At 34.6% G+C, this 24,608-nt stretch overlaps 1 protein-coding gene across 7 annotated transcripts in view; it reads left to right on the top strand.

Annotated features, from left to right (window-relative positions):
• The window catches only part of HS2ST1 (heparan sulfate 2-O-sulfotransferase 1), a 310,493-nt gene that overhangs the window by 253,590 nt on the left and 32,295 nt on the right, over positions 1-24,608 (top strand). For all 7 annotated transcript variants that reach the window (XM_077120374.1, XM_077120373.1, XM_077120372.1 and 4 more), the window contains one exon: positions 15,028-15,266. In XM_077120374.1, coding sequence (XP_076976489.1) covers positions 15,028-15,266 — 239 coding nt within the window. The remainder of the gene's footprint in view (positions 1-15,027; positions 15,267-24,608) is intronic.

The raw sequence follows: 24,608 nt of genomic DNA, 5'->3' as shown, positions 1-24,608 counted from the left end.
TAAAGTAATTTTTTATTGCCTATGCAATCATCTTATCAGGAATCTGATTTTTACCCTTCTTAATCCATATTATCTGTAATCCTTAGTTTTCAATTCAAGAAGAGTGAAAAATGAATGACTCTCTTTGTACCTCAGTACAGGTAGACATCAATATGTGTACATTTAACTTCTGTATTTTATAGAACATATGCCAGATATAACCATTTAAAATAACAATCCTTTCAATAAAGTGGTAGAGCTAGCATGTTTGTAAAGTTAAGGGAAGAAGGCAAGATACGAAAGTGTGTATATGTTATGATTTAATAAAAGCAAGGGGGGAAAAAGAAAAATGTTATGTGAAACTAGAAAATAAGAAATTAAAGGCCACTAATATTTATAGTGAGTATTCAAATGATGAGATTATGTATTATTCCCCTCCTTTCTGGCTCTGCAAATCCATCTTTTTCAGAAGTGTTTTGCTTTTACAATAGGAAAAAAAATGCTCAAAAGATCCTGGGAACTCCTTTTATTCAGTGGGATTAAATTACTATTTTACTGATTGACCCACAAGGGAATTGTACCTTAAATACCCTAAGGCAAAATATGTAAGTGTTCAATCATTCCTGCAAATGTCAAAATTATAAAAGAAAAAATTTTTGTCTTTGAGTATGAGTCTATTTATAAGAGTTCCATATTGTCTTTGTTCTATAAAGCACACTCATAATACTCAGCTAGTATTTTCCTCTTTGGGTTTTAAAATGAAAAAAAAACTTTTAAGACCTTCTTTGCAAAATAACCTAGATTTTCTTCAGATTTCCAATTAAGCCTTTTGCAGTTGTCTATTGCAATTTGGGGGTATGGGTGAGGGTGAGGCCTGACTTATTTAATTTAGTATGATGATTTTGAGATTCATGTTATTATAGATATATCAATAACTCATTCCTTTTGTTGGTGAATAGTAACCCATTGTATGGGTTTTTCACCATTTGTTCAGTCATTTACTTATTGATGGGCATGTGGATTGTTTATCACTTTGGCCTATTCAAAATAAAGCTTTCATGAACATTTGTATACATGACACTGTGTGAACATAACGCTTTTATTCCTCTTCAGTAAATTCCCAGGAGTGGAATGGCTGGTTATATAGTGAATGTATATTTAACTTTTTAAGAAACTGTCAAAATGTTTTTCAAAATGCTTGTCCCATATTTTTAGGTAGGAACTTTATGTTGATCATATATTTTGCAAATATTCTCTCCCGGTCTGTGGCTTGCCTTTTCATTTTCACAAGTGTCTTTTAATTTTGATTAAGTCTAATATATTGACTTTGCTTTTGTAGTTCTTGCTTTTTGTGTCTCATGTAAAATAACTTTGCCAACCCCAAGATTCCTACAATTATACTTCTGGAAGTTTTGTACTTTTAGCTCTTCAATTTAGATCTATCATCAATTTTCAAATCATTTTTATATGTGGTATGAAGTGAGAATGAAATTTTTTGTTTCTTTTTTAACATAACAGCCATCTAGTTGTTCCTGTAACATTTGTTGAAAAGATGATAATTTCCCCATTGATTACCTTGCCAGCTTTGTTGAAAATCAGTTAACCATGTATATGGTTGTATTTCTGGACTCACTCTTCTATTCCATGGATCTAGGTGTCTGCCTTTGCACCAGTAGCAAACTCTTTTGATTACTGAAACTGATAACTCTTAAGATCAGGGTATAAGTCCTCTAATTTGACTCTTCTTTTTCAAAATTATTTTGGCTGTTCTTGGATCTTTGCATTTCCATGTAAGTTTTAGAATCATTTGGTTAATTTATACCAAAAAGCTTGCTGAGATTTTGATTGTGATTGCATTACATTTATGGATAAATTTGGGGGCACATTGACATCTTAACAATATTTTGTCTTTCAGCCATGAACATGTTATATCTTTCTATATAGGTCTTATTTAATTTTTCTCAGAAATGCTTTTATTTCAGAATAGGTCTTCCACATATTTTGTGATGCTATGAAAATTGCATGCTAAAATGTGTTAATTTTTCATTATCTGATATTAGTAAAATAAATTGATTTGTATATATTGATTTCGAATCCTGCTTTGCAAAACTCGCTTTTAATTCTGTTAAGCTTTTTTGTACATACCTTAGGAATTCCTGTACAAACAGTGATGCTGCTTATGAGAAAAGACAGTTTAGTTATTTCCTGCTAATCAGTGTGCCTTTCTTTCTTTTTTTATAGTAGTTGTAAGCTTACAAAACAATCATGCATTAAGTACAAGATTCCCATACACCATCCTATCACTAGCACTTTGTGTAGGCATGGAACATTTGTTAATATTGATGATAGTACTTTTTTTTATAATTATATTATTTTTTTTAATGTTAGTTACCTTGGTTACATTTGATGAAAGGTTATTAAAATAGTTCTATCCATTATTTACATTATATATTTTTTGCCACTTATCGTCCTACCATTACCAGCTTGTGTTAGTATTGTACATTTGTTATAATTCATGAAAGAAAATTCTTATACTGTTAACTATAGCCCATCATGTAAGTAGGGTTCACTATGTTGTGTAGCCCTTGCTTTAACTTTTAATTTCTATTCTAGTAATATATACACATCCTAACGTTTCCTCTGCTAACCACATTCACCTATGCAGTTCAGTGTTGTAGATTACACTCACAGTAATGTGCTACCATCACCACCATCCATTTCCAAACCTTTACCATCAGCCTAAATAGAAAACCTATACAAATTAAGCTTCAATTTACCATTTTCTACCCCCAGTCTATCTCCTGGTAACCTATACTCTGGATTTTAACTCTATGAGTTTGCTCATTATAATTAGTTCATAACAGTGACATTATAAAATATTTGTCCTTTTGTGTCTGGATTATTTCACTCAACATAATGTCTTCAGGGTTCACTCATGTCATGGTTTGCATCATGGCTTCATTTCTTTTTATAGGTGAATAATATTCTATTGTATGTATATATCACATTTCATTTATCCATTTTTCAGTTGATGGGCATTTGGGTTGCTTCCTTCCTTTGGCAACTGTGAATAATGCTGCTATGAACATCGGTGTGCAAATATCTGTTCATGTTTCTGCTTTTGGTTCTTCTGGCTATATACCTAGTGCTGGGATACTGGATCATATGGCAATTCTATACTTAGCTTCCTGAGGAACTGTTGAACTGTATTTCACAATGACTGCAGTATTTTACATTTACCAGTAATGAATGAGTGTTCCTATTACTCCACCTCCTCTCTAACATTTGTAGTTTTCTGTTTTTTTAATAGTGGCCATTCTAGTAGGTGTGAAATGATACCTCATTGTAGTTTTTAATTTACATTTCCCTAATAGCTAGTGATGTGAGCATCTTTTTGTGTGCTTTTTTGCCATGTGTGTATTCACTTTGGAGAAATGTCTTTTCACATTTGCCTGTTTTTTAATTTGGTTGTTTCTCTTTTTATTGATGAATTGTAGGGTTTCTTTATATATCTGAATGTTAAATCCTTCTAGGGTTTGTCGTTTCCAAATGATTGGTAAAATTCACCTGTGAAGTCATCTAATTCTGGGCTTTTCTTTGTTGGGAGGTTTTCATGACTGATTCAATCTCTGTAATTGTTCTGTGGAGGTCTTCTATTGCTTCTAGAGTCAGTGTAGGTTGTTCTTGTGTTTCTGGGGATTTGTCCATTTCATCATAAGTTGTCTAGTTTGTTATCATACAGTTGTTCATAGTATTCTCTTATGATCCTTTTTATTTCTGTGGAATCAGTAGAAATAACCCCCTTTCATTTCTGATTTTATTTATATCTTCTCTTTATCTTTGTCGGTGAAGCTAAGGGTTTGTCAATTTTATTGATTTTCTCAAAGAACCAACTTTTGGTTTTGTTAAATTTCTATTGTTTTTTAATTCTCAGTTTCATTTATTTCTGCTCTAATCTTTATTTCTTTCCTTCAGCTTGCTTTGGGATTAGTTTGCTCGTCTTTTTCAAGTTCCTCCAGGTGTGCAGTTAGGTCTTTGAGTTTAGCTCTTTTCTCTTTTTAATGTAAACATTTAGGGCTTTACATATCCCTCTCAGCACTGCCTTCGCTGTATCCCATAAGTTTTCATGTGTTCTGTTCTCATTTTCATTCTTCTTGAAATATTTACTGATTTCTCTTGCAGTTTATTCTTTGACCCATTGATTGTTTAAAATATATTGTTCAACCACCAAATATTTTTTATTTTTCTGGTTCTCTGCCTGTTATTGATTTCCAGCTTCATTCCATTATGGTCAGAAAAAGTGCTTTGTATAATTTCAGTCTTTTAAAATTTGTAGAGATTTGTTTTGTGACCCAACATGTGATCTGTTCTGGAGAATGGTACACATGTACTTGAGAGGAATGTAAACCCTGCTGTTTTGGGGTGCAAAGTTCTGTATATATTTGTTTGGTCTTGTTCATTTATCATATTAGTCAAGTTCTCTGTTTCCCTTTTGATCCTCTGTCTAGATGTTCTATCAATTGATGATAGTGATGTATAAAGTTTTCAACTATTATGATAGAGATTTCTTTCTTTTTTTTTCCAGTGTTTTCCTCATATATTTTAGGGCACCGTGGTTAGGTACATAAATATTTATGATTGTTGTTTCTTCTTGGTGGTTTGCCCCTTTTATTAGTATATAATGTCCTTCTTTGTTTCTTGTAACAGTTTTGCATTTAAAGTCTATTTTGTACACTATTAGGATAGACCTACTCTTTTTTTTTTCTTTTTTTGTTACTGTTTGTGAGGAATATCTTTTTCCAACCTTTCACTTTCACCCGATTTGTGACTTTGGGTCTAAAGTGAGTTTCTTGTAAACAGTATATAGTTGGATATACTCTTTTATCAATTTTGCCAGTCTGTGTCTAATGATTGAATATTAATGGGATAAACTCCCCAATTTAGTAACTGTAAATGCAGTGCTTACTTCAGCCATTTTATCCTTTGGTTTCCATATGTCATTTTTTTTTATCTCTCTTTTTACTCTTATTAATAATCTTAATTTCTTCATTCTCCTCCAAGCCCTTCTTTCCTTTCTTTTCCTTTTGGCCTGTAGAACTCCTTTTAGCATTTCTTGCAGACCACATCTCTTGTTGAGGATCTCTCTCAGTTTCTGATTATCTGTGAATATTTCAAACTCTGTCTCATTTTTGAAGGATGGTTTTGCCAGGTTGTTGTAGCTAGCTGCTGGAATGTAACACACCAGAGACGGATTGGCTTTTAATAAAAGGGGATTTATTTTGTTAGTTCTTCAGAGGAAAGGCAGCTAACTTCCCACTGAGGCTCTTTCTTACGTGGAAGGCACAGGATGGTCTCTGCTGGTCTTCTTTCCAGGCCCCTGGGTTCCAACAGCTTTCCCCGGGGTGACTTCTTTCTGCATCTCCAAAGGCCTGGGCTGAGCTGCGAGTGCTGAGATGAGGAATGCTGAGCTGCTTAGGCAGTGCTACATTGCGCTCTCTCATTTAAGCACCAGCCAATTAAGTCAAACATCACTCATTGCAGCAGACACGCCTCCTAACTGACTGCAGATGTAATTGGCAACAGATGAGGTTCACGTACCGTTGGCTTATGTCCTCAGCAACAAGATTAGGTGTGCTCACCTGGCCAAGTTGACAACTGAATCTAACTAACACACAGGTGAAGAATTTCGACTGGCAGCTTTTTTCCTTCAATACCTTAAATATGTCGCACCTCTGCCTTCTTGCTCCCGTGGTTTCTGATAAGAAATTAGCACTTACTATTATTGAGCATCACTTCTATGTGATGAATCGCTTTCCTCTTGCTGCTTTCAGGATTTTCTTTTTATCTTTTGCATTTTACATTCTGATTAGTATGTGTCTTAGAGTACATCTAATAGAATTTATTCTGTTTTGAGTATGTTGCACTTCTTGGACATATATATTGATACATTTCATGAGAATTGGGAAATTGGGGGCCATGATTTCCTCAAATATTCTCTCTGCCCCTTTTCCCTTCTCTTCTCCTTCTGGGACACCCAGGATGCATTTATTTGTGCACTCCATGCTGTCATTCATATCCCTGAGAACCTGTTTAATTTTTCCATTCTTCTTTCTATTTGTTCTTCTGTCTGTAAGATTTCTATTGTCTGTCTTCTAGTTTGCTGGTTCTTTTTTCTGCATGTTCAAATCTACTGTTATCTTGCCCCTAGTGTCATTTTAATCTCTTCTATTGTTCCTTTCATTCCCATAATTTCTGTTATATTTCTTTTCATACCTTCAAATTCTTCTTTATACTCACACAAGTGTGTTAATATCCTTTGTCTTTTTAACCATATTTTCCTTCATCTCCTTGAATTGATTCAGGGCTTTTATTTGAATATCTTTGATTAGTTCTAAATTCTGTGTCTCCTCTGAAGTTTAAATTTGTTTTATTGATTGGGCCTTATCTTCCTATTTCTTAGTATGGCTTGTAGTCTTTTGCTGATGTCAAGGCATTTAATTATCTTAGTGAGTTTACTCTGATATCAGTTTCTCTCTTGCTTAGGGTTTTATTGTTGATTGGCAATATATTAAGGCTCTTCTTTTACACCTGGTTCAACTTATTCTGTACCTTTAGAATAACTTGGTTTAATTTATAAATTTTTTTCTGCTCTTCTTCATCTGATTCTTGCTCTGGATATATGGTACAGTTTTTTAAATTGTACTTTTTGTACAATTCCATTACCCCCAAGATAAAGCTTCCTTTCCTGTTCTTTCCCTGGGAATCTATAGATTTGCTTCTATAGCTTTCTTTATGCTCCTTTCATTGTCTCATGCTGGCTTTCACCTGGACCGTAAATTCTGGAAAGAGGGTCATTCTGATAGGACTTTGCCAAATAAATATTACCCAGTCAAAACAGCCAAAGATCCACAAAGGGGGCATAGAACTTTTCCAGAGTGCCCTGGGGGGAGAATATCAGGATGAATGCCAAAACCTCTTAGATAGGTCCCTGAAGCTATCCTTACCGCTCCTTCCCATCATATGATGTCCTTCAGCAAATCGTTCTCTGTAGCCCTGAGGAAACCCTGCATCTTTAAATCTCCACTGTCTCTGCCCCTGTCTGGCCTGAGGTTGAAACAATGGCTGTTGCTTTCTTTGCCTGGAGTGTTTGAAACAGTAGCTCAGAGCCCAGATTCACCAATCCAAATTCTCAAATCAGAAGCCATGATCAGTGCTCAACCATGCCCCCTCCCCATTCTTGGGGAAGAGGATTTTTACGTCTGTTACTCTCAGCATCAGCTAGCCAGGGACTGTATCTTGCCAAGGCAGCCTGCTGCAAGATGGGGAATGTGCACGGCAGTTGCCATGCAGAGAGAGCCACTCAGTTTTGCTTTTTTAAAAAAACAGTTTTATTTGCATACTATAGAGTCCATGCAAAGTGTACTAGCAGTGGCTCCTGGTATAATCACAGAATTGTGCATTCACCATCATGATTGATTTGAGAACATTCTGATTGCTCTGAAAACAAACAAAAATCCCACCCCATATACCCCCCTATTATTGACACTTGGGATTGGTATAGTACCATCCTTATACTTGATGAAAGAATATTACAATATTACTGTTAACTATAATCCGTAGTTTTCACAAGTTGTATTTTTCCCCCATATACCACCCTATTATTAACACTCATACTTTTCCCCAGATTTTCTACATTGTTCTGTCTTCAGAAGCCCCAGAACAATTGTTTCAGACAATTCTTGCTTGTTTACTAGCTATTTTGGTGGACAGACTGAGCCCACTCTGTACTCTGCCTTCTTCCCCAGAAGTCTCCCCTGCATTTGTGTCTATTCCTTGCCTTTTTTGCACTGGCGAGAGCCTCCAGGACAGTGTTGTGTAGAAGTAGTAACTGCAGACCCCCTTGACTTATTCCCTGTCTTAGGGTGAAAGCATCCATTTGGTCCTTCAGTGAAATATTATGTTAACTGTAGATTTTTCAAAGTTGTCCTTTTATCAGATCAAAAAAAGTTCTATTCCTAGTTTGCTGAAATTTTTTTTTATCATGAATGTATGGTGGATTGTGGCAGGTGCTTTCTCTGCATCTGTTGAGATGATCGTACAGTTTGTTTTTTTTTATTTTTATTTTTTTTGTATATTAAACCAATCTTGCCTCCTGGGAGAAATCACGTGGCTTATAATCATTTTATGTATATATTATTGAATTTCCTTTGCTAAATTTTATTGCTTTTTGACTGTTCTTCATAAAGTATTTTGGTCTCTAGTTTTCTTGTTATATGTGTCTGATAGGGGTATCAGAGTAATGCTGGCCTAATAGAATGAATTGGCAAGTGCTCTCCTCTTCAATTTTCTTCAAGAGTTTGTGTTGAATTGGTGTTACTTATTTTTTTTATGTTTGGTAGAATTCCCCAGTGAAGCCACCTGGGCCTCTTGTTTTATTTGTTGGAAAGTTTTTTATCTATAAGTGTATTTTTTTAATAGATAAAACATTATTCAGTAAACCTCTCGAGTAAGCCTTTTCTTTCCTAAGATATTTGTTCATTTCATCTAAGTTATCAAGTTTATTGGTATGTTTATAATAATCCCTTTTTGTCTGTTCTGTTGTCTCCTTTCTTATTCCCGAGAATAATAATTTGTGTCTTTATTTTTTTTAATAGTCTGGCTAGAGGTTTATCAACTTATTGATTTTTATCAAAGAATCATATCTTGGTTTTATTGATTTTTTTAAATTTCTTTCACTGACTTCTGCTTTTATTTGCTCTTTTTCTAGTATCTTATGGTGGAACTTAGGCTGCTTTTGTAATATAGTCATATTGTTATATAGTACTACTCTAGCTACATCTCTCAAATTTTGATATGTTCCATTTTTATTAGTTTCAAAATCCCTTTCTGATTTCCCTTTTGATTTTTTTTTATTTGATCAGTGAGTTATTTGAAGTGTATTATTTAGTTCCCAAACATCTGTGGGCCTTTCAAGTGTGTTTCTTTTATTTATTTCTAATTTCATTCCATTGAAGTCAGAGAACATACTTGGCATGATTTTAATCCTTTTAAATTTATTGAGTTTTGTTGTATATCCCAGGATATGGCCTGTCTTGTTAAGTGTTCTGTGTATACTTGAAAAGAATATATATCTCTGTATTCTGGTTGGAGTGTTCTATAAATATCAAGTGAAGTTGGTTGATAGTATTTTTCAAATTTTCTATATCCTTACTGATTTTCTGCCTCCTTGCATCAATTTTTGGGAGAATGATTGTGAAATCACTAAATATACTTATGGATTTTCTGTTTTCCTTGGATTTTTTTTTATTTGTGTGTTTTGAGACACACACAAATGGGATTATGTCCTTTTGATAAATTGATGTATATTATTATGAAATAATCCTCTATCCTTAGTAACATTCTTTGCTCAGAAATCCACTGTTTTAAATATGAACATTCTAGCCCTCTTTTTTTTTGCTTTTGTTTTTCTTTAATTTTTATTTTAACATATACGCAACCAAAAACTTTCCCATTTTAACCACGTTCAAGTGTACAATTTAGTGATGTTAATTACATTCACATATTGGGCTACCATCACCAACATCCACTACTAAAACTTTTCCATCAAACCAAGCAGAAGCTCTGTACCCAGTAAGTATTCACTCCCTATTCCCTGTCCCTGCTCCCAGCTCTTGGTAATTTGTATTGTAGTTTCTGGTTCTGTGAGTTTGCATAGTTTAATTATTTCATATAAATGAGATCATACAATATTTATCCTTTAAATCTGGCGTATTTCACTCAACATGATGTCTTCAGGGTTCTTCCATGTTGTTGCATGAATCGGTACTTCATTCCTTTTTACAGCTGCATAATATTCATGTGGCATGATATATGCCACATTTTGTTTATCTGTTCATCTGTTGATTGTCACTTGGGATGCTTCCAGCTTTTGGCAGTAATGAATAATACCACTGTGAACATCATCAGTGTGCAAATAGCTGTTCAAGCCCCTGCTTTCATTTCCTAGAAATGGGATTGCTGGGTCATATGGTAATTCTATTCTTAACTTTCTGAGGAACTGCTGAACTGTTTTCCATAGTACCTGCACAATTTTACATTCCCACCAATAGTGAATTAGTGTTCCTCTTTCTCCACATCTGGTCCAACACTTCTTGTTTTCTGTTTTGTTCTGTTCTGTTTTTAAGTAGTAGCCATTTCTGGTGGATGTGAAGTGATATGTCATTGTGGTTTGGGTTTGCATTTCTCTGATGTCCACTTTATTTTGATTTGTGTTGACATGATATAGTTCCATCCCTTTCCTCTTAACCTACTTGTTTCTTCAATTTAAAGTAAGCTTCTTTCAGGCAGCATGTAGTTGAATCTTACCCCATCTGACAATCTCTGCTTTGAGGTATGTAGGTAATTTACTCTTAATGTGCAAATATCAATTTTAATAAATAAGAATTTGAATACTTTGATGGGTCCTATCACATAACTTTGTTCCTAAAATTTAATTATTTTTAGAACTCTTTTATTTTATTTAGACTATTTACTTCCACTTTATCTTAGGGTCACCAAAAGAAAAAAACAGAAAAGCTAATATGGAGAAATAAACTGGAATTGTATTAGAAGTAAATGGTCTCGGGCGGGCCGCGGTGGCTCAGTGGGCAAGAGTGCTTGCCTGCTATGCCGGAGGACCCCGGTTCGATTCCCGGCCCCAGCCCATGTAAGAAACAAACAAATAAACAAAATATAATAAAACAAGAAAATGTTTAAAGATGTTTCCCTTTCTTCCTCCCTTCCTTCCTTCCATCCTTCCTTCCTTCTCTCTGTCTTTCCTTCCCTTCCTCCCTCTCTCAAAAAAAAAAAAAAAAAAAAAAAATAATTAAATGGTCTCCAAAGATGAGAAATTATACTACTGATAGTCTTCCATACTATGTTTGCTACAGAAGGGTTAAAGAGAGTGATACCTATAGTGTCACAAACTGAAGTCAACCAAAATGAATTAACCAAGCTCCAGTGTGCAAGTTTGCTTTCTAATGCCTTCTGTTTGGCACACAATCAGCTCCATGAGTTGGAGGTGTCATGATCAGAACAACCTCAGGACTAGTTTATACTAGGAGGTTGAGTAAGTATTGCTTTCCACAAATCTAAAGTATATCTAAAGTTATCACAAATTCCAAAATAAAATTATTACAAATACCAATTAATTAGTTACATGGGAAAGAGACTATTCTGCATCTGTCTTCTTAATAAACAAACAGAAATGCCCTTTAGAACATTGGTTCTTATAGTCTTACCTGGACCATTCTTTCAGGATCACCTGAGAACTCACAATAAATGCAAATGCTCAAGCCCTGCCAAATTAGCAAGGAAGGTGGGGGAGCAGAAATCTATTTTAAACAATCCTCCAAGTGATTCTGATACATACCCAAATTGAGAATCACTGCTTTAGAATATTTTGCATATCAGACTCTTGTGAAATGATAGCACATCTTCAGCATCACTAATTCTAATTTTCAGACAGCTGCCGAATTAGGGTTTAGTAATGATCTTCAAACCCAGCTGCAGTTGAGTACTAGTTACTCTTTATTCTTTTTACTTAGTAATGAATGGAACACCAGGTGCAGTTGTTGAAGTGTGAAAATAATTCAGCTTTTTAGACAGTGCTGGCATTTCCTTCTTGATTTTGAAATCGCTTTAATCTTCTTGGTATGGTATTTATTTCAACAATGAAAGCATAACTATTTTAATGGCAGTTTGGGCTTCTAAGACTTGAGAAAATCTCTGAATCTTCCTGCCAGTTTAATGTCAAAATTAATATTTTAGCTGGATTACGAAGCCCGAACCTCTCCTATTGTATTTCCCCCAGTTGCGTCTTTTAAAAGACAGTTTTTAAATCTCTTTCCTGAATAGTTTACTTTCCACCTACTTCATTTCTTCGATATTAGAACATCTTTCTTTTCACTTTGAAAAGAATGCCAGAAAGATTTATTTTAATTAAGTGTATTCTATAATAATGAAACCCAACTGTGTGTGTTCTGAGTTACAAAGCTTATCAATGCCCTCCAGAAACATTCCGAATGCATGTCAGTAAGAGATGATGCAAACGTGTGCCTTTCAACAGCTTTATCTGTTGAAATGGTGCTAAATAGTAGATATTGAAAAGTGGACAATGTGGTTAAAAACACAGTGCTCAATAGGTTAGCACATGATTTTACAGACTGTTTTTTGGTTGTGATATTACTGTTTTGGTGTTGGTTGTATTGTACATATGGTATGGCGTGTTGATAATAGAGAGCTTTAAGTCAAAACAAAATTTTGTTTTGATACTCTTTATTTTAAACACCATACTCTTCCTGCATGATCTCATTCACTTCTTTGACACCAGTTGCTGCTGTTGTATTAGGACTCCTAGATTTCTATCTTTAGTTCAGGACTTTCTCCTGAGATGTATGTCTTCAGCAACCTGCTTAAATATTCCATGGGCACCTCAAACTCACTGTGTCTAAAACTGATAACTCGAGTGTCCTCCTCATTAACCCCGTGACTATATATGGAATCTGAGTTACATTAGTAGCCTGTTTCGCATTTGGTCTTGACCCCACGTGTTCACACAGGACCTCATTCTCTATTGAAATACTGTTCTAATATTTCTGGAAACCCACTGGGATGTTTCCTATATGTTTTAAAAAAAGGAAAAGGAAAATTCCCACCATGACCCCCCACTTCCAAGCATCTGCTTATCACCTCTTTGTCTATTGAGCAACTACCATTTCCAATCAAGCATCATCATCTCTGCTACTACCCCAAGTGGAAGTGCCAGGGTAAATGAGCCCTCGGGTGCCAAGATGGATGCTATGTTCCATGTAGATAGAGAGAAAGTTCTTATGTATCCCTATCTATGTTATTTTTATCACTTGTGGACTTGCATTGTGTGCCTACATGAGTAGATGGCTAAACTACACATCAAATATTCATGCTTTCCTTCTCATATTATGTATTTATGGCTAAGAAGCAACTGCCTACCCAACGACTAAAATTTTAACTACCCCCCGTGCAGCTAGGTGGGGCCATATAACTGGTTCTTTTGCCAAAATGATTAAGAAGTTTTTGTGCTTTCTTCACCCTGTCTCCCCATGTCTGGCAGTTGAGTGTAAATACTTTGAGGACCTGGAGAATGGCAAACCTACAAGAGGGAAGAAGCCCTATTCCCTTAATCACTATGCCTTTGCCACCACAGTCTATATGAAGACACTTCCTTTATTTCCCCCAAGAATCCCACTCCCCTCCCCCATATCCCCCGCTTATTGACATTTAGTTTTGCTGTACTGCCTTTGTTACATTCAGTGGAAGCATATTCCAGTGTTATTGTTGACTATAGATCCTAGCTTGCATTGATTGTATTTTCTCCTGTATACCATAGGATCACTCTTCGTGATACTATTCTAAGTTGCCTCATCTATTCCTGTGGTTTTCCCAGATGTCTTTTATCTACTTGAACCTTTATTCTCTACTCTAGAACCATATTCCCAGTCATCTACGTAATATCTCCTGGATGTCCCTGATGTGCTTAACATTGCATTCATTATCTCTTTTTCTCCCTGTTCCCCACCCCTCTAAAAAAGAATACATACATGTGCACATAAGTTATATAGCATATATGTACATCTGTCATATATGTGCCTTTCCTCCTGTTTGGTTAACCCAAAGCCCACTTTTAAGGAAGGCAGGAACTTTAATTCAAGTCTTCTGAATGCAAATTTTCAGCTCAAAGTAGACTTTATCTGTAACATGGTGACCATATCTTCTGAACCAGAATTTAAGATGTGTGGTCTGACAATATTTGAAGCCTGAACTGGCTGCTGTAATTATGCCACATTACTTTTTCATGTCATTTTATTAAATCGTCAGCACTGTGGGAGGCAGATGCTAATTATGTAATCACACATATAAATTTAAAACTGCAACAATGATGAGTACGAGGAGACATGTAGTATTAGACTATATATAAAGGTGATTTGACCTAGAGATCAGGTAGCATTTCCCTGGGAAATGATGATTGAGTTGAAACGTGAAAGTTGAGAAGTTAACTATGGCCGGGTTGGGAGAATAAGGTAATGGGAAGGAGAGTGCAAGAGTGTTCCAGGCAGGTGGGACAGCTTGTGAAAGGTCTGGTGGTAGGAGGGTGCATGGTTTATGTGATATATTGTCCCCATACAAAGTAATTTGCAATCTTGTTAGGTTTTCCTTCTCATTTCTCCTTCTTTTCCCTTCTTCTTCTCTTTCTTCCTTTTCCTAAACAATATTTAAAGCTGAAGTTTACATTAAATAGAAGTAGAAAGCAAAACTGCATGGTAGACAGTGATTTGATTTAGAGAAAACAGGAATTTAAGGAATGAACATAGCCAGGACTTACCTGTAACTCAACATCAAAAAGAAAAAGGTTTTGTGGTGCTATTTTTTGTACTCTTGTTACCCAAAGTCACATCAGCATTTACAATCATTGCCTCACTACATTCTGGTAAACCAAGGAGTAACTAAATCCTAAATAGTAAATTTCAAAATCTTTGCTTTAAATTAAAATCATTTATTTTCAAAATGCATTGTTCACTGCAAGGTTTAATTTTCCATGCCATCTGTCTTTGTGTATTTTAGAATTAATTCAGGCTGTAGAAATTCTGTTAGAATGTAAAGTACCCTTTTGAAGGGCACTGAAGTACTCTCTGGTCTGTGATGTTCTAAACTTGATGACTATTTATTCTTTTGTTATCCTTCAAAGATAATTCTGAAATTTTGGACCTCAAAACATTTTTTCAACTGCTTTTACCCAGTTCTTGGATAGGAAAATTATCTTTTGTCCTATCTGTAGCTGTTTTAGAATCAGCTGGATTGATCATCTTAAAATTTCAATTGATTTACCCATATTTTTTATGTGCCTCTGCCTTTTGCTTTTTTGTTGTTTTCTTTGTTTATTATATTTTTGTCTTTCTTTATGGCCTAAAATTTAGTGTTCATAACTTCCTTATAGTCTCACTAATAATGATTTCTATCTGTTTTTCTTTACAGAAAGGGCTATCGCAAGACATGAAGTCCGAGAGATTGAGCAGCGACACACAATGGATGGCCCTCGGCAAGATATGTTTGTAGTTGAGGAAGAGGACATGGTGATCATTTATAACAGAGTCCCCAAAACTGCAAGCACCTCTTTTACCAATATTGCTTATGACTTGTGTGCAAAGAATAAATACCATGTCCTTCACATCAATACTACCAAAAATAATCCAGTGATGTCACTGCAAGATCAGGTAAATACCACTTAGGAACGTCTAAATACTTTCTGTCACTTTCTCACTCAAATTTTGTATCTCAAAAGGGTAAAACATTTTAAAGAAATATATATACTGATCTCAACTAATCACAAGCCTCTTGGGGGAAGGAACTTACCAAGTTTGTATAATATTACTTTTTTCATAGTGGTTGGCTCATTTTATTGTATATACTCAGTATTTAGATATTTGTCAAAAAGTAATTTAATGAATGGGTTAATTTTTGAAGAATGAAATTGATGCTCTTCAATATTGTATCAGTTTTAAAATATGTGATATTTTTGGCAAGATATTCTGCAATAAAAGTCATTATATTGTCTCAAATTATGTTAGACAAATATTTATTTTATTGAAGAACACCTGTGCTCTATATGGGTCAGTTTTGTCACTATCCTCCTCTACTTTATGTGGGCCAATTTTGTAGCTAGCCTCATCTCATCTTTACCTAGAGAACAGGATTGTGGCTTGTATTTTTAATATAGTTTTTGCCTTTTAAGTTCTCAGAAATTTTTGGTGAAAAGATGAATAGATAGGTATTTTCATAAAATGATTTAAAGAAAAATGGGGCAGATTATCTAATAACATCACATTTTCCCATCTCTTTCACAGTAGTGGTACAGATTTCTCTCATGCCTGGAGTTCTGTCTAGAATTATTAATAAAGTTCTGTCTATAGATGGAATTAGGTCCCAACAGAAGAAAAATACTATTAGAACCCAATACCATGTAACAGTAGCTTTATTAAAAATATATTTATGCTAGTCCTATAGTTAGAGTAATATTTACCTCTGTGAAAACAGCCAAATTTCTTTTATTGTAACAGAATCGACAATTACTACACTATTTGGCAAAACTATAATCCTTACATTGGAGCAAGAGAGTAGCATTAATATACAAGGTTACGACTGGCTTCTTTGCCAGACAGCTGTTTGTAAAGGCTAGTGGTATATGGCATATCATCTGTCCATACAATTCTTGGCACTCCACAGGATCCTCAATTATTCTTTTTCATAGAAACGAAAATCTACATTTGTCTGCCAAACCAAATAAGTCTTTTATAAATGAGAAGAAACATAAGTTTATTTAGCTAAGTGGGTCATAAAAATTATTCATTATTTAATATTGTATGTCTCAAGGGCAAGTAGAATAAGGATACAGTTTTTATACAGTGTTTAGTAGGTTTTAAATCTATTTGTATTGTTGTTTTTCAGAATCTATTGTGGTTTAAAAGGAACATTTGCTAATGCTTATATAATAATAATACATTACTTAGTAGTTGTTTTTAGAAAAATAATCTTAGCTTGTTTGTTCACTTTTACATCCAGCATAGCAAAGTTGTCTGATGACATTAAGATGTCTGGCAATGACATCTACCATTTTGATCATGAAATAAAAATCTACAGAAGCTCACCAGATATAGCATTTATAGTAGTACATTTTCCTAGGTGCATTTGGATGAGATAAATTTCTGCTTTTTATTAGCTTATTAGTTTTATATATATATTTATCAGGGGAAGGGGGTGATCCACAGAAGAGAAGCATAGATGCTAATTTAAAAGCAATGGATTATATAGCAGACAATACTCAGAATATGTTTTTATGGGTCAGAAAAGAGAAATAATTTTAATCGTTAGCTGACATACTTCAAAATGTTGGCTGGTAATTCAAAACCTGGTCTTAATTAGGATGCTAATTTAAAAGCAATGGATTATATAGCAGACAATACTCAGAATATGTTTTTATGGGTCAGAAAAGAGAAATAATTTTAATCGTTAGCTGACATACTTCAAAATGTTGGCTGGTAATTCAAAACCTGGTCTTAATTAGGAATGGCTTACATACCAACTATATTCTGATGTAGTATATCTATATATTAGTCTCTTGTTCTATATAGAAACAGCTCTTCAAACAAGTCATTTATTGCTTGCTTCTCTTTCCTTTTCATGACAGAGAGCATTTTTATTTTCACTATAGTAAACTCTAAATCTAAAATTTTAAAATTATACTGGATGCCTTGAAAATATATTTTTAAATATTCCTTATTATAACGTATCTTTATTTTAATATCATATTTTTAGCATCCCTGTGTGCTGTTCTCAGCTGCTTTATTTTTTATATAGGAATTAAATGACCTGTTTTACTGTTCCTTCTTCCCTACAAAAGTTTCTAATCAGTATTACTTCAAGTGAAACTTAAGAAATGAGAATTTATTATATATGCTGTTGTCTCAATCTTCCCGGTTTACTAATAAAAATATTTTGGGATACAGTTGGCAGCCACTCTTTATTCCATTATCCTTCTAACCTCAGCAGTTTAGTCTGCTTGATCTCTGCCTTTAGCACCAACTCTTTCCCTGACATATTTTGTATTAGGCACTGTTCTAAATTATTTACCTGTTTAATTATTTTTCTCAGATATTTTAGAGACAAATTCCAAATGTTTTTAATCTAGCATAACGCTATTCATTGTATCATAGCTCTGCATAGCTTTCTATCCTTAGAAACAGTTGTCAAGTCCACTTTCAAGGGTTTTTTTTGTTTATTGAATATGTAATATCTACAGAGATTGTGCTATATTACTTGGGGAAATACGAAAGAAATAAAAAGCAAGACCATATCTTTCAAGGAGTATATTTAAAATTTACTTAGAAACATAAATCATAGACATAAGAACCAGGAGGACAGTTAATGGAAAACATATAATTTCTATAGTATTCTTACCAAAATGTTTAAGCTAGATATAATCCTGAGCAAACAGAAAAATCCATATTATAGAAAAGTCTACAAAAAACAACTGTTCTGGACACTTTTAAAAGTATCATGACAACCAAAAAATGGGGGGTTGGACAGTGTCCCCTAAGATTAAAGAGACATGAAAAGCAAATGTAATTTACGATCTGTGATTGAATTCTGGATCAAAACTTATACTGTACCCACAGACAATACATACTAAGGTAACTAGGGATAAAGTATGATGTCTGCAAGTTGCTTTCAAGTGGTTAAGAAAAAAAATAAGTGCATATATGCATATAGAAAAGGGGAAGAAGATAAGCAAAAATGGCAAAGTGTTAAAAATAAGTGAACCTTAAATGAAGAGTGTTTGGATGTTGATTGTATAGTTCATTTAACTTTTATGTAGTTTAGAAATTTTTCAGTTAAATAGTTGGGGTTAAATAAAAAATTACAAGGGGGGAGATAAACATTTGAAAATATAAGAGATGAGAAGACTAAGTAATAAGAATAAGGTGGACTTATTATTGAGAGCTACATTTTATAGATGGTTTTCACTAAGCAAATAGATCAGAATTGGCCGGAGACAGGTAATCAGACCACTTCCTTCTAGCTGGAAGAAGGAGTTTGCTTGGGTATCATAAAAATATCTCTACAATAAAAAATATCTTGTCTTTAAAGTAATTGTCAAATAACTGTAAATGGCAGCATCTTGTGTGTAAACTAATTACTTGTTAAAATGCAGATTCTGATTCTGAAGGACTAAGATGGGGCCTGCTATTCTGAATTTCTAAAAAGTTTCCCCTTGTTGCCAAAAGTCAGGATGCTGGTCCTAGCAAATCTAGACTGAAGAAATGGGAAGTTGCACATTATAATCTCCCTAGAATGTTGGAGTAATTATCTTCAAATTCATATTCCTACCTCCCCAACAAAATCCAAATTTCTTACCTAAGCCCCTGCCCATGGCTCTAATCTCTTATTCCTTAGCCTCATTGACCTTCTTTAGGTTTGTTGAGTGTACCAAGCCTTTCCTACTTCAAGGCCTCTGTATTTAGCCATTTCTTCTTAGAATGTACTTCTTCTGGTTTCTTCCACAAATGGCTTCATCTTATCCATTTAAAGTTTCAGCTTAAATGGCATCCTCTTAGAAAAACATTACCTAGCCATTGTATTTGTTAAATGCTCTACCAAGTACTTGTACCATATCATGTTTTTTGTATCCTTCCTAGTACTTATCAGCTTATGAAATTAACTTATTTATTGATTTATGTGTTTACTGTCTGTCTTTTCCTCCATTATAATGTACGTTCCTTAGGGAAGGAGCCTTGCCTTTCTTGTTTACCACTATATCCTTTGTACCTAGAGCAGTGCTTGAGATACAGTAGATATTCCATAAATTCTTTGTTGAATGATCGAATGAACAAATGAACCAACTTAGTTTTAATTGTAGTTTGTAGATGAATATACCATTCATGTTGATTATTACTGGTAGAGGGAGCTACTCTGATAAATGAGAGCATGATTTATCCTGATCCTTTGTGTAGATTTGGGACAAAAAAAAGGAGGGGGGATTGAGCAACACAGTTCTGAACTTTAATGAAGCTATTATGTCTATTCCTGCTGAAAGTTTCTTATACTTCCATCAAACTATTACTTAGTTTTCCCCTTTTGTATATAAGAAGAGCCCAGAGTTGTACAAGGGATGTTTATTTTTAAGTAAATGCATGAGTAGTAGTTTGGTATATGGTAATTATTGAAGGTAATAGTAGTATTCATTCAATAGATAGTAATTACAAAATTGGAGTTTGGCCAGGACGTTCAGGATGGTATTCTTTCTCTTTTAGATAGTGAAAACAAGTTCTTTTATGATCACAGATAATCACAATGCTGTTTAGTTCTTAATTTATAATAATCTTAATATGATTAATAAGAATGTGGAACTAACACTAATGTAAAATGTTAATAAAAGGGAAAATGGGGCAAGGATATATGTGGAAACTGTACTTTCTATATGATTTTTCTGTAAAACTGCAGCTGCCCTAATTTTTTAAAAAATGAAAAGAAAAAAAAGAATGTGGATCTAGATAACTGTTAGTGAAATGATGCTTTTTTAGCTTTTTCTTCCTATAGCACTGGCTCAGATCTAATTCAACAAGCAAATAAATCACACCACCACTACCTATATTGCTTGTGTTTTCCCTAAAGGTCTCCTCTGATTACTTGCTAGCCTGACTCTGTTTGAGTGATAAAACCTGACAGAAATCACAGTTTAGGTTCTGCTCCAGGCTAGCCATAAAAGCATCTTTTTTTCATGTACTGTATCTAACTACTACTTTAGAAACATCCTTCTTTATAGCCTATTTCAATTAGACTATGAAAAGTCTCTTTGAATCAAGTCACTATGTGATATACTCCCTAAGCTAGAGTTTTCAGTGTCTTCAATCCCCTTGACCTCATTTGATATGATTAAATTTTGCTCTGTTTTGCCTATCATTTTACCTTTCATTGGTCTCAAATATAGTCAGTAAGCATCCATAAAATGAACTGAGTAAAAGCTTGCTCACGTAATCTCCATTTCCTCACCTCACTCCACTGTATTCCAGAAGACTTTTCTTGAGGTCTAGGACGGAATGTCCCACTGTAGAGGAATTGTAAGAAAATAAACTGAAAGACCAAGCAAGTGGTGCAGGAGTGGTGAGAAAACAAAAAAATGATAGAGCAGGAACGGGGCTGGACTGAGGAAGAAGGGAAAATGGAGATTAAGAGAGTTAAACAGAGGGTGGGCCACGGTGGCTCAGCAGGTAAGAGTGTTTGCCTGCCATGCCCGAGGACCCGGGTTCGATTCCCAGTGCCTGCCCATGTTTAAAAAAAAAAAAAAAATTATAAAAAAAAGAGAGTTACACAGAGAACTTTCTAGAGAACATGGGTAAAAGGAGAAGGGACTAAATTAATTTTGTGAAAAGAAAACTTTCAAAAAATACTTTTATTCAAAGGGGATTAATTAGATTCCATATTTATGAATTTGCCTACTCACTAAAATTAATTTTAATCAGTATTTGTGGTGCTTTTGAGGTCATTTATTGGGTAGGCACATGGTGAAAAATTTGAGTTGCCTAATACACGTATTCCCAGATGAGGCTGAGCAAGCTGACACCCTGCCTTCCTTGTTTCAGCTTTCTGCTGTATTGTGTCCTTTCCATGGTATATTTGGTGCCATGTTTTGTTTTTTTTTTTCAGTTTTATATTTTCTGGTGGTGATTTTGCTGTTTAAAATCACCCCTAAGGATAGTAAAAAATACTGTCTAGTGTTTCTTAGCATAAAAAGGCTATGATGTGCCTTGTGGAGAAAACATGTGTTGGATAAATTTCGTTCAGGCATGAGTTATAGTGCTGTTGGCTATGAGTCAATGTTAATGAATCAGCAATATATGTTAAATATATGAAAATAAGGTGCCTTTAACAGAAACACACATAAAATAAGGTTATGTACTGATCAGTTGATGAAAATATTGTGACCAGAGACTCATAGGAACCTAACTCTGTCTTTCCCCTAGAAACAGTGGTTCAGTTTTCTCTATTTCAGTATTTATGGTTATCTTTCAGTTGTATAGAGTACAACTACTACCATTGTTGTACTCTAACATATATGTATACCATGTATACATATGTATACATGGTATACATATATGCTAAGTATTAGTATATTCTCTTTGGCATTCTCTTAGTTGGAGATTAAAAAGAGATTCTGTGTTTTTTAGAGACTTTAACAATAACAGAGTCTAGAGAATTTAAAAGCAGTAATCACCCACTTAAGTTTACCCTAGAGAGCATGAATTTAGGAAATAAAGTTCAAACTCCTACAAAGACATATAGACTTAGTCTTTGATTTTGACCAGCAGCACTCAGCAACTTGTGGAGTTACCCAAAATATAAAAAGACAAGTGAATGAATCAAGGGATCATTTTTGAAATGTTTGTCCAGTAAGAGTAGTGAACAAGTGTAGAAAGGAAAATGAGATTATGATGAAGATTGAGAGAGGACTGTTAGCAGAACCTTCAGATCTTGGAGGTGGAGTAGTTCTGGGTAACAGCCAGATCTGAGAGATTACCTTAGCAGTGGATGAGCAAATCTCAATGTCAAGTTTGTTGATCAGATGTCTTCTCTTTTCCTTTCAAATTCTTGTGGGTTTTCCCCCTTATTTAAGTTAGACAATAATAAATTAGGAAAATTAGCTAGTGTATAAAGGATTATTGGACCAGAATCCAAGGCACATGGTTCTTGGGCTTCAGTTTCCTTATCTGGAAGCTGAAACTAGAAATAAAGAAAACAGTAAATCCAGGGCCCCCTTCTACCTCTAAAATTCTGATTCTGTAAAAAAGAGAATTTGAGATTGGTGACAGCAATGGAAGATTCATACTTTTTCCTGTTCTAACTCTTTCCCTTTTTCTTAAGTCATTATATACATATATAAGTATGCGTGTGTGTATTTTTTTCTTTTTACATGGGCAGTCACCGGAAACCAAACCCAGGTCTCTGACATGGCAGACGAAAACTCTGCCACTGTGCCTCCCGCCTGTCATTAGTTTTGAACTGAGTTTCTTGGAATGCTCAGACACCACTGTGTGGGGGGTAAGGGAAAGAGACTGAGCAGGTAGGGTTGACCCGGCTCCTGCCCGCTCTTCTATTTTATATATTGTGGTAGCTTATAAGATAATCTTTTGAGAAGTTGCTCTATTTGAATGTACTTCTTTTCGTCTCATGGAAACCATGGGTATGAAAATATCCTTCCTAAAGAGTTTCTGTTGTCCTGGGTCTCCTTTCAGGCACTACAAAAACAAGTCTCCCATTAACAAAACCAAGGAGCCAGTTCTTGGACATTGCTTCTCAGTAGGATCCCTGGACCAGCAGCACGATCATCACCTGGGAACTCTTTAGAAGTACAGACTTTTGGGCCCCCCTCCAGACCTATTGAATCAGAATCTGCGTTTTAACGAAAGTCTCAGGTGTTTCATTTGAATATTCAAACTTGAGAATTCCTGCAGCAGTGTAGATATTATCCAGCTTCCTGGGCTTTTCACTTCCTATTGAAAGACACAAATCAGTTAGGTGTCATTCATCCTTAGGATTTAGTTTAAAGTTGACCTTCCTTAGGAAGGGTGGAGGAGAAAAGGGCACTTGAAGTGTATGCCTGACTCTTTCAATACATTGCACTCCAAGTTTGTGCTGTGAGCCTCTGTGACATTTGGCTTTATATACCACTGTTTCCTCAGGCTACAATCTAGCATCTCCCTTCTTTATTTTCCTCTTACATCCCCATGTTCATGTTAAATCTCAGCCTCTGGAAAATAGAACTGAATTGAAGTATGTTAAGTTCCCTTTAACCACCACCTCTAATTCCTTATTCCCTAATGCATTTTATTTCTCCCTCATTTTTGGCTAAAATACTGAAACTGATTTTCATAGTACTTATAATGAAATGATTTACCATTAAGTAGCAGTTATAAAGCCTTTTCATATTCTACACAAAGTTTTTAAGGCTTCAGTTTTTAGATTATCTATCTAGTTTTAATTTTCTGTTTCATTTCTATTAGCCATTTGATATTTTCATTCTATTTAGTGCTTTACTTGAAAAACAAGTGGGGAGAACATGAAAACTTCAAACCACATATTTATTTGGCTCCTTGTTTTGATGGGAAAAACTGAAAGTATCTGCTAAGATGAAATTGCATATTTTTTAATGCAGCATAATTTTGCCTATATTTGATTTTCATATTTATTTTAAGAGTATGTGTGTATGAGAAGATATTAGGATAAGTTTCTTTTCATTTCCCCTTTAAAAGCACCATTATTTATCTTAGTATATGACTAATACTTTAACTAAAAAAATAAATTCTACTCCCAGAACCTTTTATTTTTCCCTACTTAACCTACTCTGAAATATGACTGTTTCTTCACTATTTCTCTACCCTACCCCACCAATAGGCCTTATCCATGATACTGATAAAAAGCAGTGGGTTCTCTGTCCAGTGCACTCAAATGACCAAGATAATGGATAATAGGGGGGTACAAGTGAGGGTCAGTTGATCACAAGGGTACAATTTAAAGGCTATACAATCATTATCAGAGATCAAGGCAGCTGGATTCGAGTTCCGAGATTTCAGGTATTTCCCTCTGATTCTAATTCCCTCTATTCTAATATACTAGAAAGTAAAAAGTAGTATCTGTATAATGATTCAATAATAATCATCCCCCAAATCCTAACTTCTCAGTTTACATACAGGAGGCAGCAGCCTTTACTATCAATCTTTTTTTCATTTACTCACTCTAATCTGGTATGAAGTGCTCCAGCATATCTCTATATAACTAATCATATTCAAAATGTAAATGAAATACTGATAAACAGCCAGTTGACAAATGGCAGTCCTGTGTTTGAGAGGCTGAGATCACAACTTTCAAGGCAGTAAGTCCAGTCTCCCCTCTTTTCCCCAATAAATTGTATCTATCTTCATAAGAGGTTTTTAACTATTTGCTGTTTATTATACGGATACTCACATATCAAAAATCTTTACTATTTTCCTTTGAGAAATTGAATA

Source organism: Tamandua tetradactyla, chromosome 11 (assembly GCF_023851605.1).
Source record: "Tamandua tetradactyla isolate mTamTet1 chromosome 11, mTamTet1.pri, whole genome shotgun sequence".
Taxonomy (NCBI): Eukaryota; Metazoa; Chordata; class Mammalia; order Pilosa; family Myrmecophagidae; genus Tamandua; species Tamandua tetradactyla.
Note: the sequence above shows the minus strand (reverse complement) of the source record. Positions and strands in the feature narration are given on the sequence as shown.